Source organism: Xiphophorus hellerii, chromosome 17, assembly GCF_003331165.1.
Source record: "Xiphophorus hellerii strain 12219 chromosome 17, Xiphophorus_hellerii-4.1, whole genome shotgun sequence".
Taxonomy (NCBI): domain Eukaryota; kingdom Metazoa; phylum Chordata; class Actinopteri; order Cyprinodontiformes; family Poeciliidae; genus Xiphophorus; species Xiphophorus hellerii.
The window spans coordinates 12,000,097-12,019,139 of NC_045688.1; the positions used below are offsets into that span (position 1 = coordinate 12,000,097).

A 19,043-nucleotide genomic window follows, 5' to 3' on the forward strand; every position below is an offset into this window, starting at 1 on the left:
CGAACAACCGTGAGATCATACGGTTAGAGGTCTCATGAGAGAGACATCACAGCACAGCTATTTACAGCATTACATGGTCATTTAACGTGTGATCAATAATGAGCTAATTAAGTCTGAAAAGGCAGCGCCTGATATTCTCAAAGTTTTCTGGAAGGTTTAATGAAGTCGAGAACGACAGTTATATCCTTTTTCTTTTTTTTTTTAAAAGGAGCTTAACTTTTTCAGGTAATCAGATTTTCGAACAAAAGTTATCAATGTGAGTTTGAACGCGACCCTTGATTGCATTAAAACCACAAACTAACATAGTTTTGGGAGATTTTGGATGGAACAACACAAAGTAGTGCATACATTTAAAGCAAGAGTGAAGGCACTAAAGGTTTTTTAACATTTCTGCCAATAAAAATTCACTACAATATATTACCAAATTCAAATATCAGCTAATTGCTAATTAGAAAATGTATGTTCTATAAAGGCCTCAGAAGTTTGTTAAAGAATACTAGTGAAGAGACAGCATCACAAAGCCCATGGAAAACAGCAGACAGAGCAGCGATACATTTTATGAAAGGTTTGAAGCTAAGTTGTCTTCTAAATCAGAATTTGCACACCAGCCAACCAGCCAACCATCCATCCACACTGACAGTCAAATCGCGGAAAGTGTCAATCAAGAACAGCCAACAGGTCCATTGTAACGCCGCTTCATTTGGCTAGGAAACAATAAAACACACGCATACAAAAAAAAGTGCAATAATGAGCATGTGGACAACTGATCTGGCAGTCAATGGGGGACACAAGAGGACTCATGAGACGATGACTCAAAACAGAATTTTGATAACTAATCAAATGTTAATTAATCCTGGAAAGCACAAATACGTCCTAAACAATATTCCTGTACTCAGTCGCTAGATGTTTTGTATAAAGTATGCATTTTTGCACCAGCAACTTCCTTTGAAATGTGAGGACTTCTCTTTGTTGTTGTGTGGTGCGCAGCTTCCGAGAAGTGTGCAGCAAGGTGTGGGTGCTCAGCGTGGGGCGCAAAGTTCTGCAAAGCGCAGGCGGATTGCAAAACCCAGTACTGCTTTGACATTAAGGGTAGTGCACTGGACACTTAAAGAGTTGTGCAATTTTCAGACGCTCCTTCTGTGTGAATCATCACTTGTATGTCACTTTGGAGTGTTGGAGAAAGAATGAGCATGTATTACAGTTTATAAAGAAAATCTCTTCTTCCCTTTGTTTGGTACACATTTACTTGTACTAAAAAAAGTATTTTGTAATGTTAAATAATGTTTATATTTATTAAACTCAGAAGTGAACCCAGGATTTCCACATTAAGGACTACAGCCTCTGTATACATCGCACTGTAGTTATGACTGGTCAAATATTGTAAATTAACATATACAAATGTGAGCATGTTTTATTCAATTTGATCTCATTGATTCATTTGTTCACAACACGCAATCTTAAGTCAGTCGATGTCTAATCTGCAACTTAACTTTTCATTCATAAGTTGGGGGGAAAAAAAACAAGAAGTAATGCAGATAAAAGGTTTTTGCCATGAAAAATGATGAAGTGGTGAGCAAATCAAATAACGTATGTAAAGAAAACTGTTACTGCAATAGAAAAAGATGAAGTGATAATTCAAAACGGACTGTTCTTAACAAAACCCCCTATTTCACAATTATTACTACCCCTGTTTTTTTAATTCAATTCAACAATACTTTATTGATTCCAAGCGGGATTTAAATGTTTTCTTTACAACTTTTAGAACGTTTTATAAGTTGTAAACATCTTTACAGCTCCTGTGGCATATGACATAGTATTCTCCTATAATATTTCACAAAGTAGGGGCAGAAAGAAACAAAAGCTCTTTGACCATTCCTCTGCACAAAAAGGTTTGAAGCCAAGTTGTCTTGTAAATCAGCATTTGCACACCAGCCAACCAGCCAACCCTCCATCCAAATTGACAGTCAAGTTGCGGAAAGTGTTAATCAACAACAGCCAAGAGGTCCATTGTAACGCCGCTTCATTTGGCTAGGAAACAATAAAACACACACGCATACAAAAAAAAATTGTGCAATAACGAGCGATTTTACTGGCAGTCATCAATTTAATCTTAATCGACACTTGTTGGGCAGCCGAGGAGGAGGGGCATCACAGAAAGAAACCTTATGGGCCAACAGAGAAGCCCTCAAATCTCAGACAATGGCTCAGGCTCAGTCCGCACAGACGAGCGACTTGTTCAGAGATGACAATTTCTGCCGGAATGCAGCTAGGTGGACAAAACCCTTTCTCTGCACTGACAAGAGCCGGCTTTCACGTAACGTTCGCCACCTACGCAGTTTTACACAGTGCACAGAACCACTGGACAGATTCCGCGTTCGAGGTATTTTGCCAGCTTGGCGAAAGAATAAAGGCAATTAAACCCCGTTCGCACCATGCTTGGACAGCCATATGTCATGCCAATTAACCTCCCACGTCAAGAAGAAGAGGGGGAAAGTAGGTAGACTCACTGAGATTATACCACATGCAGTCTTCTACTTTCTCACCCTACGATCTTTTTTCTCTACCGCCGTTCCCTCAACTTTGCTTTGCAAACGCTTGGGTCTATTTTGATGAATTCTAATCCAGCGGCAGTGACAGCTAATTTGTTCTCAGATGATGTATTTCATATATATATAGATGTAAAGATATACATTTTCTGTTCTATTTCCCTTGTGACCATCTGCCTCAGATGGCTTCTCAGTTTATAATGTCTTCTTGGGAACTACAGCTTTGATTTCCAGTTAACCTCCCCTCTAAAATTTTATTTTAAATCTAAATGTTTCTGACCACCAAACAGATGTTAATGTCAAACAGAAATAAACTGAGTAAAATTAGGGAACATCTGTGAGTTCACCTGAAGAGAGGATTTCCTCACAGTCTGATGGATAGTAATATTTTGCAAGATAAATGTGGCTAAACGTTACCTAGGACTGCTCAAAAAAAATTTAAGCATTAGTTTAAGGACGAAAACACTTATGTAAGCAAGTTATTCCAATTCCTTTTTTATATCTATGTGCTCATTTATTCAAGATGTCTGTTCTATAAAATGTGAAAATAGTTTGAAAATGATCTGTCATGGTTTCAGAAATGAAATTCGAATGTTTTTGATTGTATGTCATGTGTAAACCATTTTGTGCCACGAAATCATTCTTCAAATCGGTAAAATTTAAGCAAAGAGGCCTTGTTTTCTTTCTTTTGGGAATTATTTTCTTTTTGCTACAATGGTAAAATGTGTCATGGTTCCGGACATTTTCTATGTTGTTGGTTCAGAAAATGTTTTTTTTTTTTGTCCGTTTCTGAACTTTATTCGACAGCCCTTGGTGTATTCAGTCAAGTTTAAACTAAGTTTACATCCACGTCTGTAGTTCAAGTATATGTGTGCAAACAATGATATTGGCTGCACTTTGAACACCAATGCCTTAAGGAAAAGATGTGTAAAATTTTACACAGCAAATTCAAAATCAAATAAGGCCCTTCAATCAATTTCACAAACACACACCGCAAGAAATATTTGTAAAAGTTCAGTATGTCATGGAAGACAAGTTTCTCATCAGAAAGTAAAAAATAAACAATGAACAGGGAACACAAATTAAGCTAACTGGAGGTACATGTAGCATAGCGGGAAGAGTCGTCAGCTTTGAAAGTTGTGGGTTTGATTCCAGCTACCTCCTGTTAAATCTCAAGGTTCCCCTGGGGGGGAAGGTCCTTGTATTCACATCTTCACCTCAGCGCACAAATACGTATGTGTGTGTGGGTGTGATGGGGTGAATGTGTCTCCAGTATAAAGTGCTTTGAATGGTTAATGTCACTTGAAAAGCGATTCACTGTTTACATTTACATCTGTAGTAGCAATTCTGATGAACAGAAATATATGCAACAATAAAAAAAAAGACCCACTCCCATTGGTTTATCTCCCCTCATGCTCCTGTCTGCTAAACTAGGTATTCACCAAGTTCCAGCCCATAACCCACTTCAGACTATGATTTAATAAGCATAATACAACTATTTCATTACATAATTAGTTCATTCACTGACTAACTGTTATTTCCCCTTTCTGTTTAGACCCAGTTTTCCATTGCCAGAAATGTTTCAGTCTTGCTCCGGCCCAGACAGTCAGTGGGTAATGAGTGAGAGAGATGACCGTCAGATCTATCACAGCGACGTCATCCATCGTTCTGGCTTCCAATATTCCTACAGCGGAGTCCACACCGGACCACAAGCTCCTAACTGGCGGCAGTATAGCAACACATGGAAGGTAGGTGGTGACAACAGAAAACGGTACGAGAAGAACACCTGAGCAACATTGGAACCACACCAGGTCCAACACTAACATTGATATGAAGGAACTGACAAAGTCAAAGATTTTATTCTGAAAAAAAAAATGAGTAAACTTGCAGCAATATCCAATCAAGAGCAATGCCAGTCATCCAAACCACCTAACTTTAAGTGAGACATGACTGCAGTAGCGACATGTGCTTAAAATGTTATCTCAAAGTTTCGTGGCATTTTTTACTAGTTATACCTAGTATTTAACAGTGCATAATAGTCTTCCTGGATGAAAACTGATCACTCTTTACAGTGATCAGTCAGAACCTCTGAAAAATAAATATTTTATTCAGCACTCCCCGATTTCCAGACTGTTTTTAGGTACACCTGTTCAGTAGCTGGTCGACACAAATAATGACTCAAAATGGGAACAATGTGGTGGATGTAGGAATCTAAATATGGTCCCAGCAGAGCATCGAAATGGAGAAGGAATGCTCCGGATGAACCATTATTTAGGTGGCCTGAGAAGACGTTCTCAAAGTGGAAGCTGCGCAGATAAAAAATTCCTTTTTTTTAATGTCTATCCCAGATGATAGAAAGGCAGCAGTGCTTCACGGAAATGTGCAAGACAAAAATGACTCCAACTTACAATTGAAAAGATACATATGAATTTTTTTTTAAAAAAGCATGCAAAGCAATCTTTAAAAACATAGTTATCTGTTTTGTCATTTTAAAAGACAATTTCAACACATCTTGCAATCAGTGAGCATTAAAATTTCCAAACCATATTTGTGTCTTTTAGTCATAAATTTGTGGTTGAACTGGATTTTATTTAGATGTATCACAATAGAGGGGTCTGGGGAAAAAAAATGCAACAGATTTCTATTTGCACCATTTCCAATTTAAATTCTCCTTTTTATGTTATGTTTATGTATTATTTATTAGTCAGCAATCCATCTTATCAAACTCTAAAAGTTAATACACAACGTTATTTATTTCTACAAGCCTATTTTGAAACGTTATCCTTCCTGTGGTTCCGTCAGTCCCTTTGCATTAGAGGTGACATAACAGTATAAACAAGGGCGGCCTCTGTTAAAGTAGACCCCTGCCACTTAGACTTTGAAAAATGCACACAGCCCTTATTATGCAAGTTATCACCACAGGTGTATAATTACTGAATTGTAAGGTTTAAAAAAAGAGGTTTCACAAGAGTAATTAAGCATCTTTAGCATATGGAATAAATATAAAACCCAAGTAGGTCATAAACACAGAGGGACACCTCTAGCGAACCTCCTCCTGCCTGCTGCATATCAATAAAAGCATCACAATGTTGACTATTCATCACAACCTCTTCTGGATCTTAAAAAAAAAAAAAAAAACGGGACTGTTGCAGCTAAAAAGCATTAACTTTTCTTTCTAAATAAGCAATTTTTGCCAAATTTTAATTATAGCTGGCTTGCATACTTTATGTGTGTATTTTTTATGTATGTTTGTATTGCACAGAGATTACAGGCTTTATGCAGGATTTTAAAAAAGACAAAGAAATACCATAACATGTTTTCTGGTGTGCTTTGATGCAAAAGCAAGACAGATTTTCTGATGTTTGCGATACAATGGGATTGCCAAATAGCTCCCAGACTGGCATTAGCCGTCTCCAGTCTGTAGGGTGGGAATTTCCAGGAGGGGCATATGAATCAGACTTTTAGAAGAGGAGAAACAGAAAACATCCCTATCTTAGATGGATAACTGGTGGACTTCAAAGCATTGTTGCACTATGTTTTCCACTTCAGTAGGAGGCCTTTCATGCGTCAACGTTGCTTTGGTGTCTGTTTGTGGGCATGCACAAACTTTTGTGGGTGTTTTTGTGATTTGACATCAGCCTGAAGGAGCAAGCTACCCCCCTGCCTTATGGGAAGAGAAGTTGAATTGATTTCATGGTTCTTGGGCTTATTGGACTGCAAGACCTATGTTGGTTTAATTTCATCACCGGGACAATTTCGTGAAGGTGACCAACTTCCATGATTGACGGCATAAAGAAAAAAGATAAAGATTTTGGAGTTATTAATGCCTGCATTAGTTGACTGAAAGATTACGATTGTTGAACATCATAAGGTGGTGCTGAACACTTCAACCTTTGACAAATGTGCACCTTTGTTGTTTCAGTCAATGTCATGCCCAAAAAAAGGTCGGACCATTAGACCAGTTGGGTCTAATCCGTCATTTGCAATTTGAAAATCAATGATTTAAACTTATTTTTACTGCATGGGAAGATGGCTATGTAACTCCAGTAAGTAAGAGGTCTCCTAGATTTAGTTTGGTTTTTCAAGCATCATAATGTCTTGTGCTTCATAAGGTCCAACATTGTGATTCCATGGATCGCAGCCACAGTCATACCCATTACTGGTGGTTAGACTTAGGGAGTTATACAAATAAAATACTACATTGTCAGATTTAACCTCTAAGTTCTTATTTTATATGTATGGCCAAACACACCGTTTAAAGTCGACATGTCATCACCAGAAACTCTTTTTCATTAGCGGCTATTGTTGAAACAAAATGTAAAAGTTGGACTACAGCAAGGCCAAAATAATGTAAGATTGGAATTATGCGGTGACAAAACTGTGAAAAAACAAACAGTCAAGAGTTACCAATTGAAGTTATAAAAAAGGGAAAGGAATAGAAGAATACACAAGAATGGCTAATTTTGACTACAGAAGGGTATTAGGGCAATGTGGATACTGGCAGGCCTCACTAGACATGGTTGACATGGACCACCCATTAGGCTTGGCTGAGTGCCCAGGCTGGCTTGTATTAACCTGCTAAACACAGCGCCTACATCAAGGCATAAACAGACAAAAATCCTGTGTGACAATACTGGTGCATGACCAAAACATCCTAAGCATATTACAACAACAAAGCAAAACATTTTAGATTGTAGATTTTTTATTTTTTTTAGGTTTTCCCACACCTTTAACGACTTATTTAGTGTTTTGTGAATGCTAAAGCTCAGCAAAGTTCCACAGACAAAAATCCACTGCAAAAAGTTATCCTTTGATCATGACCTGTCTGAAACCCTTTAGATCAGCTGCACAACAAACCAGAGCAGAAAGGTTGTTTCAGGGAGCAGACAGACAGGAGGTAAAACAAAGTAGGCAGAAAATTACAAGGTATGATGCAACAATGTACAATGTGAGACAACCTGATTAAGCCTTTTCTGGTAAACTCTGCTCTTTCATAAAGGTTTAGGTCATGGCATGTCGGCTTTGTTGCAATCCTAATCTCAACAAAGACTACAAGATCTTTCAAACGACAGAAAAAAAACATACAAGTGTCAGGTGTGCTTTCTAGAGTTGGCAAAACATGAATTTAAGATGAAAGAATTGCAATTGGGATAAATGTGGAAAACCTGCAATAGTTCTCAATCTTCAGCAAAATACTTCATGGGATCTATGAAATTCCACAGTGTTTGTTTCAAAAACCAGAAGAATATCTGGAATTAGCTCCCTCACGGTTTCCTCTGGAATGTGAGTTTGCACTGCAGAGTAATGCAGAGGTGTAAAATTACACATCCATCACATAACGATACAAGACGGTGAACTCAAAATCGTAAAGAAATTTTGCACAACCAAATGGACTAGAAGTTTCAAAGATCAAACTATGTTTGAAAGACTCTGAAATCATTGTAAAATGTTTAGGTCCAGGTTTATACGTGCAGATTTAATTCTAGCTAGTGCAGAATGTTAGTGTTGGGCCATTTTGGTCTTGTAGTTTTTGTGCAAGTTCATTGGCTAAAATAATGAACTTCAGCGCTTGCTGAAGACCTCAGGAAGCGCACACCAACATGTAGCAGAGAATGAAGCTGGAATCAAAAACACTTTTTTTTCCAGTTACAAGACTCGTCTTCATCTGAGTGACCGAGAGTTGACCCACAAAAGGTCACTGCCAGCTAAGTTAGCTCTTCACAGACTGTTGCATTCAAGCACAATCATCATTAGAATTGTGAAGGAAGGTTTCCTGGGAATTGGTTAGACATAGGCCTGTCACAATAAACAATAAATCAATTAATTACATGATAAATTATAGCACTTGATCATTTCTATTTGCATAATTTATCGTTTTCCTTTTCTACCAAAAACTGGATGACAAAATTCTTCAGTCTGGTGTTTTGGTCTCTTTTTGGAAGGACAATTTTGTTTACAGAGACTTCATAATTAATTTTTTGTTTTTTTCTGTTGTTTTTGTTTGTTTATTTGGGATATTTAAAGTGTCTTCCAGTTCCAGTGTTAAATGTTAGATGCTCATTAGTATTTAAAATATATTGATCAATTGACAATGTGTTCTTGCATTATTATGTCATTACCATCATATTGCTTAAAAATGGTCTCGAAACAGCAATATTATCGTTTATCGCAACAATTTCTGAGACAATTTATTATTGTCCAGCAAAATTGGTTAACCTGACAGGCCTCGTTACAGATTCACAAGGTGTAATTTGTAAAAATAAACATACTTTTTAAGGATTCTTAAATGTATGCATGTTCCTCAGTTGGCTAATTACTATTAAACCATAAACATATCTCATGCTGGATAACAAGTGACAGTTTAGAGCAGGGGCATCAAACTCATTTTCATTTTGGGCCATAAAATCTGAATGTTTTTAAATGGCTAGTTGTGCCAGAATGTATTGATAAAACCAATTCAACCGTTAAGGTATCAATAAATAGCCGTTTGTTTCAGTGTTCAGCAAGTGTTTCTTAAAATGAACACTTACTTCTTTTCACATTGATCAGTCCATCTAGGATTTTGTGATTTTTTTGTGTGTTTTTTCTTCTTTTGCAATCAAAGTCACAGATTTTGTGCTGTTAATTTAGAAATATTTGTAAGGAATTTTATGATATTTGTGCTATTGTATTATATTAGACATGACTTCTTTTTTTGTTTGTTTCCCCTCCAGGGGGTCTTTTGTGGGCTCTAGTGTCCCTTATATGAAAGTAGGCTGACAGGAAAGGGGGAAGGAGAGGGGGGAAGACATGCGGCAAGTATCGCCGGGTCCGGGAATCGAACCTGCGACGGCCGCATCGAGGACTCAAGGCCTCCAAACGTGGGTCACGCTATCACCTATGCCACCACAGCACGCCCTAAACGTGACTTTTTACTGATAGCCATATTGGTCATAGACTTGACATCAAGTAAAGCTGAGGCAGCAGTCACTTAAATCCAAAGTTTTTGGTCAATTTTGAGGAAACATCTGAAAAAAATGTGGGAATCTGTGAATTTTGAACAGAGTGAGTTTTTCAGATTTGTTGAAAAACTGGAGGGAATTATTAATCTAATCTGGAGTCTAGAGAGCCACAGAAAACGCCATAGGGCCACATTTGGCCCACGGGCCTTGAGTTTGACACATGTGGTTTGGAGCACACATATGTAAACCAATGATCCTGTGAACAATCACAAAGGATCAGTCGCCATCACAAAGTGGAGACTGCACCAAAGACCGTTTCAAAAATGCGATTTTTAAAAAATTATGAATTACCTAATCACATCTGTGTTAACTAAAAGAGAAACAGCAGCTGTATTTGACCCCCTTTGGCCTCTTTCTGGAGCTTTGCTAACATTAGCTAATCAGATTAGCTAATCAAATGAGGCATCACTTTTATAATACTGTTTTCTACATGACCTGTGATAATCCTCATATAAAGAACAAGTGCTAGTTTCACTGTTAGTCCTTTGTCACCCATATGTAACAACTACACTCAGGTAATGTACTTTAACTTTCTGGCATGCAGAAGTCATTAACACAGCAAAAGGAAACTTTGTTTTCTCCTATTTTTTGTAGCATTTCAAACTCACTAATGAACTAAATTCAATTTCATACTCCATAACAAACATAGACCTCAGATATTTGTGTGATATTTTGGTGCTCTAAAACTTGGAAAATCAGGTAATAAAAAGATTTAATCAAATCAAGTGAACCTTAAAAAAAACCCCACACCATTATTGACTTCAAATTTTATAATAATATTTGTATGGAAAACAAAATGAAGGTGCTCACTTTGTTTATTTACCCTCAAAGTTCTTGCACCAACACAATCTGATAATCTCATGTTATCGAAGTCACTAATAGGATTACACACAATAAACCCCCTAAATACCTCACATTCAAGTTTTAAGTGTTAGACATTTCTCCTGGCCGACTACACACTCATGCGCACGCCCTACACACACACACCCCCACACACGCCCACCACCAACACCTGTCCAGCATACCCCTGTCCTCTACCTAAACCAATTGTTCCTGCTACAGCTCAGATCAAGAGATCAGGACCAGAACTTAGACTATTTCTGGCTACAACATATCATAATCCTTCGAGGTGGCACAATGGGGTGGGGTGGGGGTTGTGAGGTTCGAGGGAATTCAAGCCCACCAAGAAAGCTATTCACAGCTTTCAGAGACATGAAGAGACCTCCGGGTAAGACATTATGAAGTGCTGGTATGGGAAAGGGTGGGACACCTCTGGGAAGAACGGTGATTAGACAAGAAAAGCTATCAACTATAACTCCCGTACTTCATTACTTGGGCAGCAAATTTTAAAATATTGAATAATGTGTTTCTGACGCCAACGTTAATAGTAAATATAAATATGTATATATATGTTACAAATGTGCTTGGGCTGGTATGAGATTCTCATAGAATTTTTCTGCTCTTTATAGAATAATACAAGTATAACAAGGTAATAGAAGATGGTTGATTAGTCAGGCTGTCTGCTAAGGTACCAAGCCAATAGTTGGTTGCTTACCAGACATGCTACTCATCTCTTACTAGCTGTTGTCACGGTTTGTAGTTGTGAAGGACCCAAATTTAGACAGGAAGTAGACTTGACTGAATTTTAACATGAGATCAACAGAATGAAGATAGAAGAAGAGCAACAGAAGCATAAAGCAGGAACATTAGACAAAGATACATAGAAGAATCAAATAGAATAGAATAGTCTAATATAATAGAATAGAAATACCCATCGATATCTAATATATCAAGTGACATTAGTTGTGCTATATCAGGGTTGTTCTTTATTTGCCAGTTTAGTATATTATTGATGTTGGTGTTACTGCCACCCGGTGCTCAAAATAGGAATATTAGCTTTTTTTGTTGAAAATTTTGCTGATTGAGTGTATGTTTGTTTTTGTTTTTTTGTTTTTTGAAAGAATGAAATAAATAATATCTGAAGTAGTTTTGTTGGAGATTTGTAAAATGCGTTTCATAGAGCAGATTTTCAAAACTTGAAATTCGGTGAATCCATGTAAACCTGAAAGCAGAAAAAAATGGAGACACCTACAAAAGTATTTTGAAACATCACAAATGTGTTGGAAAGGTCAAAGACTTTCCATGATGCTATACAGTGTCAAGAAAGTTACCCTACTGTCAATTTTGGAAAATATAAAGCCTTTTTCTTTTTCTTTGAATTTTTTGTTGTTGGTGAGACAAGCAGAGTTTTATACATTTCATATCTCGTATTAATGATATAGTATGACACAAATAAGTTACAGCCTCTGTTTTGTAGATGTGCATAGAATATAAAGATAATATTTAAAAATGATTTCATAATTGATTTTAGCTTCATAAAGGGTTATGCTGTGTGCATGCAGGTGACAGATGCAAAAATGTTTTATTTAGCAAGAAGTCTCTGGCAAAGTGGACAGGGCCTTGACTGAAGCAAATTCACTTAAAACAGCCCTTCATCCAGTCAACTTTGGGCCCGCACATACTCTGTAACCTTTATAAGATTAATGCAATGGATTGAGCCGATGTCTGCCAAAATTCCATTCCTATTTAAACCTGCAGGCCCATACCAGCAGCCTAATCCTATTAGACCCAATTGAGTGAAGTCGACAGTCTTTTTCAGTTAAACCAAGTTCATGCACTAATAGGATTCAAAAGGGGGCAAAAGAGGTACTATGTGTGGAGAGTAGTAGAATTACTACAGGCAGTGTGCATCAGGGAGCTAGTAAAGAGGACTGGGCTAAATGTCACAAGTGTCCTGCTGTGTTCGGGACACATGTTTAAGAGAAATGGAGAGGAACTGCTGCAGGAGTCAGGGAAGGTGAACTTAAAACTTAACCACGATCGCAAACATCACTATTATCATCAAAAACAGTATTTTGGGGTACTTTTGTGCTTTTTCCATGTTCCCTGCATTAACTATTTTTAAGATGAAATGTGAAAAGAACTCTAAGGGGAAATAAAAAGCCTTGTTAAATTGCAACAGGAAACAAAAAATCTTTACGTGGTTCAAAATTTGATACCAAAACTGACCTTAATTTATCTGCAGGACTAACTTCTTTCAATATTGCAGTTCATTAATGCATTACCAGTAACTCTTGAGTCTTTGGTTTCCACTCCATAACAGTCCACATCACTCATTAAATTAGTCCTTGTGAATGAAGATATTTTCTCAGCCAGCTAACAAGGCTATTAATATAACAATACTTTATTTTGTAACTAAAATATTCACTTTATTTACTGAATAATTTACTTTTTTTTGCATGAGCAAAAAATGTTGCATTTGATTTTTGTTACAATACACTGACAAGTTGAAAAAAAACAACAAAAAACCACAAGCAATATGTTTTTATGGAATCTAACTACCTGCTGACAAGTAACCATCACTTAATCTGTTTTAAAGTAAAGAATACATGAAAACCATGAAAAAACAAAAAATCAGTTCTACGTTTCCCTAAAACACTGAAAAGGAATTATTTTTTAAAGATTAGAGCCAGATTTATTTATTTATTTTTAGTTCTGCGGTTATTTAAAGACAGGAAACAAAGAAATATCCAAAAAAATGGCACACAATTTAGTTAAAAGAAACTTCCTCTTACTTATTATGGGACAAACAAGAACACTAAACTGACACTTTCAGTTTCATCTCTGCCATACTGACTTTAAATCGAGCAAAAAACATCCCATCAAGAAAGCAAAGATATGATCAACATTGAAAAGTCCCCGAGCCAAATCACTCCTTAGGATTTATAAAGCTTATCAGTTCGTTCAATTTCTTTGACTTGTTTGCTTCTGTTTTGTTAACGCCCCCCCAACCCCCTAACTCCCCTCTGTCCTCATTAAAAGCCAAGATGAGGAACCGTGATAGGCGAAACTTCACACGCAACAAATTAAGGAGGTCAGAAGAGGACACCTTGTTTAGGCAATGGTGTCTGCAACAGAGAAATGGCCCGAGGATCTTTCCTTTCAGGGTTGACCGTAGCCAGAGGTGCTGCGTGGGACTCCCTTTGAAGAAAGCACATCCAAAGAGACTGGAGACACAAGGCTGGCACGGGCTTTCAGTTGTCGGCATTTCTTGAAGAACAAAAGCAGGCGATAAAGAATCACGAGGACCTAGGACTTGGCAATTAAAAAGGATGCCGTACTTTAACTAGTAGCACTATGTTAGAATTAATCATTTTTATGCAAGACAGCTCTAATATCTTTCTCAATTTAGCTTTAATATTAGACAAAATGAAGTCATTTCACCCTTCAAATGACAATTTCGAAACTTTACAAATACAATTTTATTTTATTGCACTGTCAGCGTGTCAACCAGGTTATCCTACTATACTGAGAGATACGTGTTAGACATATAATTACTGTGTATTCAGACTTTGTCAAAATGAAACATTTTGCTTGTGAATACAATAATTTGTATCTAGTTCCAAACATATTTTGTATTTGAATCCCAAAAGGAAACAAAACATATGAACTCAAAGTTAATCTGAATCAGAAGCTAAATACTGGTGTATTATTTATTTCTAAACTTCTTACATTCTTTTGTCTCTTCTGATTTTTTTTTGTAACATAATTCACCTCTAAAGGAAAAATTATGCCATAAGAATCCTGGTGAAATTACTCTGCTCACATGCAGAATTTGTAAAATCAAGAAAGATCAGATCAAGCTCCCTTAACTCAATCACGGTAACTTTATCTGCACACAACACACGTGATTTTTGTTAGAAAAATCACCACTTGTTGCAAGCCATCCCTTTGGTTTGTCTTCATCAGGGCTAATTTTCACTACTGCTCTTATCAGTGGACCTATGGAAAGGCCTGAGTGAATCATATCAACCAATTAATATCCAGGGAGAAGAAGAAAGCCTCCTTTTGTTAAAGGGACGAGTTGATATTTTGGGAAAAATCAGCAAGTTCCCTTCCTCTGCCAAATCCTAAAGACGACAAGTGAATTTCCCCCAAGTCAAACTGGAGAAGTAAAACGGCTGAAAAGCCTAAAAAGTTGAAAGAACAACTAATAATAATGTAATAAACGGCTGGAGATCAACCTGACAAGACCTTGACTCGCCACCTGAAAAGCTAGAACACACAAATACAATAACATATTTGTGAGTGTGCGCTAGAAACTGAGCTGTACGCTGAGCTGAAAGGACAGGAAGGAGGTGGAAAAGAAGAATGCAATCATATAACAGAGAGAAGGAGGAGGGTAAGAGAAAAAAAATCAAAGAATTGGAATAATTGGCATAATTCAAGGTGGCTGGGCACAGTTGGGGGGAATGTCAGCGTTTGGGCGAATCTTTTGCCATCCTCAAAGAGAGACGCTCTGCACAATTATCCACACGAACTCTGACCCTGCTCAGAATAATTAATGAATAACAGAGGGGATAAAGACAAAAGGCGCAGAGCAGTCTGCCTGAGTGGTGAGCAAGGGTAATACATCAAAGAATGCTGTTAATTGGCCCTGTGGCTTTCATTCCTTGCCCTATTTCTTTCAATTCATTGACTCAAAATAATGGGTTCAGGTTCATTATCAACAGGTCGTAAGCCCCTGGGAGTGCCAAAATTCAACAGGAGAGTCAGAGGTGTGTGTGAGCAAAGGGTGCCAGCCCATGTGTACAAAATGTGTGTGAAATAGCGTATCTTTTGCCGGCTCGGCCCCCCCTACCCAAGATCCAAAAGCCCTGACAGCAGCGATTCCACCCGGGGAAAACTAACAGTTGTGCAACTGCGCTGTGAGGAGAGCAACGGGCCGTGATTTTGTTTTTCCTTCTTTCCCAATTTATTTGTCTGCCGCACGAGAGCCGAGAAGTGCGCGGCGCCTTTTCGCGAGTTCGCCGGTCGAGCGAGCGCTGCGGCCGTCGCCACGATGCTGGAGTATACCTGGTACGGACAGGTGAGTGGAAGCGGCGCACACCTTTACCTGCGACTGTCGGAGTGAAAAGCAGTCGGTCTCTTGACTCGTCTGTCTCTGACTTTACTGCAGAACAATCAGACGGTCAAATGATGACGCGGCGGCGTACCGCGACAGATTGGTGCATCTATGGCGATCATCAAACCAGGATCGCCGTGTTAAAATCATGAGCCGTGCAAAACAAAATCGAATCGATATCATGAATTATCGCTCGACATTTCTGTTGCTTCTTAATCAGATTTGCAAACAATTGTCTTGCTTGTATTGCTGTGACCATTTGGTTGTTTATGGCATAAGGGCGACCTTGCATTAGATAATTCTGAAGGAAGCTTAATAACTTGATTATATGTTGCAAAAAAAAAAAAAAGAAGAAGATATTAGTGGCTGAAAAATGTGAATTTGATTCACTTTAATCCTTTTTTTTAATACTTTATTCATCCATCCATCCATCCATCTTCTTCCGCTTATACTTTATTCATTAATTTTACAAATACTGGCATGAATCAAAAATGAAACAAATCGCATTGCTTGTTTTGAGATTTGGAAGAACCTGTGGGAAGCGATACATTTAGTGGTTAACTACGAGTTATTCATTGTTCATTAAGTCCATGTCACAAGTGTAATTTAAAAATAATAAAAAAAAAGAGTCTTGATCTGTTTGAGAACCAGAGCAAAAATACGCCCACTCGCACAATGAGATAAAACATGAAAGAGTGCAGAAAAAGCGGAGAGAGCTAACTCAATCACTGTAACTCTGTCTGCCCACAACACGTGATTCTGGCAGAACAGACATTTCATCTTATTACACGCCGAAGCATTTCAGCCACATCCTCTTTGCTGACTCCACCGCAGTCTTCTCTGTATTATTAATTCTCTAATTTCTGCACCAAACATTTCCCATACCTGTGAGAACCACTTCAGCTGAAACATTTCTTTTTAAATACTCCTATTAATGGTACATTTTTGGCCTCGGGATTGCGAGGGTGTCGTCTGTCATTAGCATTAGCTTGGACAGGTGGCTTAGCAACGGAGCATTTTCATAAGAGGGACGCCATGCGCATGACAAGAGACGAACAGGAAGAGAGGGAAAGAGTTGGAAGGAAGTGAGACGGAGGGAGAAGTAAATTAACCAGGAAAACTGAATATCTGCTGTAGTAGTTGTGCAAGTCCCTGCTTCTAAGTTTAGGATAGATCTGTGTACTGATCTGAAGTTACATCCAAAGTAAATTCTCATGACTATTTCGATTTCTGAGCCTTGCTACAATGCACCAATGGAAACGTTTCACGTTTTGTCAACGACAAATGTTAGTGTCTTTTGTTGGGATCTTGTGTGATAAACAAATGCAGACTGGTGAATAACTTTTGAAGCGAAAGGACAATTACATATATGATTTTTTAAAGTTTTTCACCTGATTTGTTATTATTATGCTCGGTGTGAAGTTGTAAAATTTTTACTATGATTGTTTCATATGTTTGGAACCAGATGTGGCCTGTTGTGCCACCCATTTTCTACATTCTTACTTATTTCTCCCCTAATGTAGAGAAAACATGCTGCTGCTGCTGGTGGTATATCTACCCATCATACTGTTTGCCAAAGATATTAGGACAGAAGTGTTAAAAAAAAAATTGACTTTACAGGAGTTGCAGTAATTCATGGCTTAGGTGGAAAATCTGTCAGTTTCTTTTGAAGAGACCAAACCTGAACATGCAAACAATTTACAGTCTGATAGAGGAACATGGTAGTGGCAGCAACAGGCTGTGGGGATATTTTTTCTTCAGCATGTATGAAAAGATGTTGAAGAAAACCTGCTGAAGGCTGTAAAACACTGAGAACTGCAGCGTGACGACAACCTTGAACACACAGCCAGAGCTACATGGAGTGGTTTATTTCTATATTGTGATAGAAATATAAGTGAAGATCTGAATCTTTAAGAAGTTTTGGCAGGAGTTTAAAACCTTGCCGAGTTTGAGATATTTCGGAAAAATATAAAAAAAACACACACAAAGACAGGCAAAAATGCTCGTTTCTATATGTGTAAAACTGATGACATACCTCTAAAATGCTTTATTTAAAACATGGATGAATAAAAATGCACAATTTATTTGATGTTTAATTGAAAATAAATTCAAATAACACATACACATTTTACTTAAACTTCACAATTACCTGGTGCTTTGTGTTGGTCTGTCTATCACACAAAATCCCTATAACTATAGAAGTTCATGGCTGTGAACTGCGAAAATACGGAGAAGTTAAAAGGGTGTGAAAACTTCTGCAGGTTACTGCATGGAACATGTTTTACCAAATAAAGTTTCATCAAGATTGTAAACATTCGGAATTTATCTGATGCCCATAGAAAGTAACTTTTCATGGGCGCATTATGTACTGCCTCTCTGTGGGTACAGTGACATAAAAGTGATCAGGAGTTCATAAATTATTTATTAATCATATTTCATGGTCACTTTCCGTTTTTCACTGAGTTCTGTCATTGTGGAAACTTCACAGAAAGGTGTTTAAGCTTATAGATCAGTGAGTTATGCAAAACAGACTTCAAAAGGGGCAATAGCGAGAGCAAAATCGTGTATGGAGATGATTATTCTGTAGAGAGCATGATGCGAATACACAAAGATTTAGTGGGGTTTTTATTAATATTATTTTACCTGCTTTGGCCTTTTGATTTTCCACAAAAGTGGTGTTTGTAGGTGCTGAAAATCTCCCCATGCATTTTCTTTGCAAAGTTGCAGCTCCGACTACAGGCGTGGCATAGTTCCTACCGCGTTTCTGCATGCTTTCTTTGCTTTCATGTGACAGAAGAGATTTCTAGGAACAAAGTGAAAAACCTTCCACAAACAATTCAAAAGATATTTTAAAGGGGAGAGTTCATTCAAACTATTTTCTATGGGGAAAATTTTGTAGTTTCTATATCCTTATACATTATGACACATAGCAAGTGGTGGCTAAGGTATCAATGAGGCTATGTTGCCATCTTGGTTACTATATTTAAAATCTTTGCAGAAGGGAATTAAAATGAATTTTTTTGATATTACATGTCGTTCAGATGAATTAAGGAGAGGTTTTCTATTTTTTATTTTTGCTAAAGTATACTTTCTTGCAAACCATGGATTTTACTTAAAGTTTTGGTTTATGACTTAGATATTTTGTAGACGTGTGTTTCCTTTGGTCATCTGTAGAGTTCGCAGCATTCATGGAGTTAAATGCTTCAGTGTGTGTTTCTCGCTCTCGGCATTGCACAGGCAGGACCTCTGGATGATCGCTGTTAATTTTATGCTTCCTTTGTTAAGTAATCCTATTGAAATGTTTGAGAAGAATTTCACACTGACGAGCATGTCGGGAATCTGACGCGCTATTGTGTCTGAAGTGGACAATTAATATAGTTCAGGTCACAGAATGTATCTGTGGTTTTACAGAAATATCACTTGACCTGCTGATGTTTTGTTGCTCATCTGACTACGTGACTGTGCTCTTATATGCATATACAGCAGATAAATGGGATGCTAGCGATTAGAGCACAATTTAACGCCACGCAT

General features: G+C 37.6%; 1 protein-coding gene across 4 annotated transcripts in view; it reads left to right on the top strand.

Annotated features, from left to right (window-relative positions):
* tfec (transcription factor EC) overlaps positions 1–19,043 on the top strand; it is a 47,764-nt gene that overhangs the window by 5,642 nt on the left and 23,079 nt on the right. For all 4 annotated transcript variants that reach the window (XM_032590128.1, XM_032590125.1, XM_032590131.1 and 1 more), the window contains exon 2: positions 4,102–4,294. In XM_032590128.1, the coding sequence (XP_032446019.1) occupies positions 4,124–4,294 (171 nt within the window). In that variant the 5' untranslated portion in view covers positions 4,102–4,123. The remainder of the gene's footprint in view (positions 1–4,101; positions 4,295–19,043) is intronic.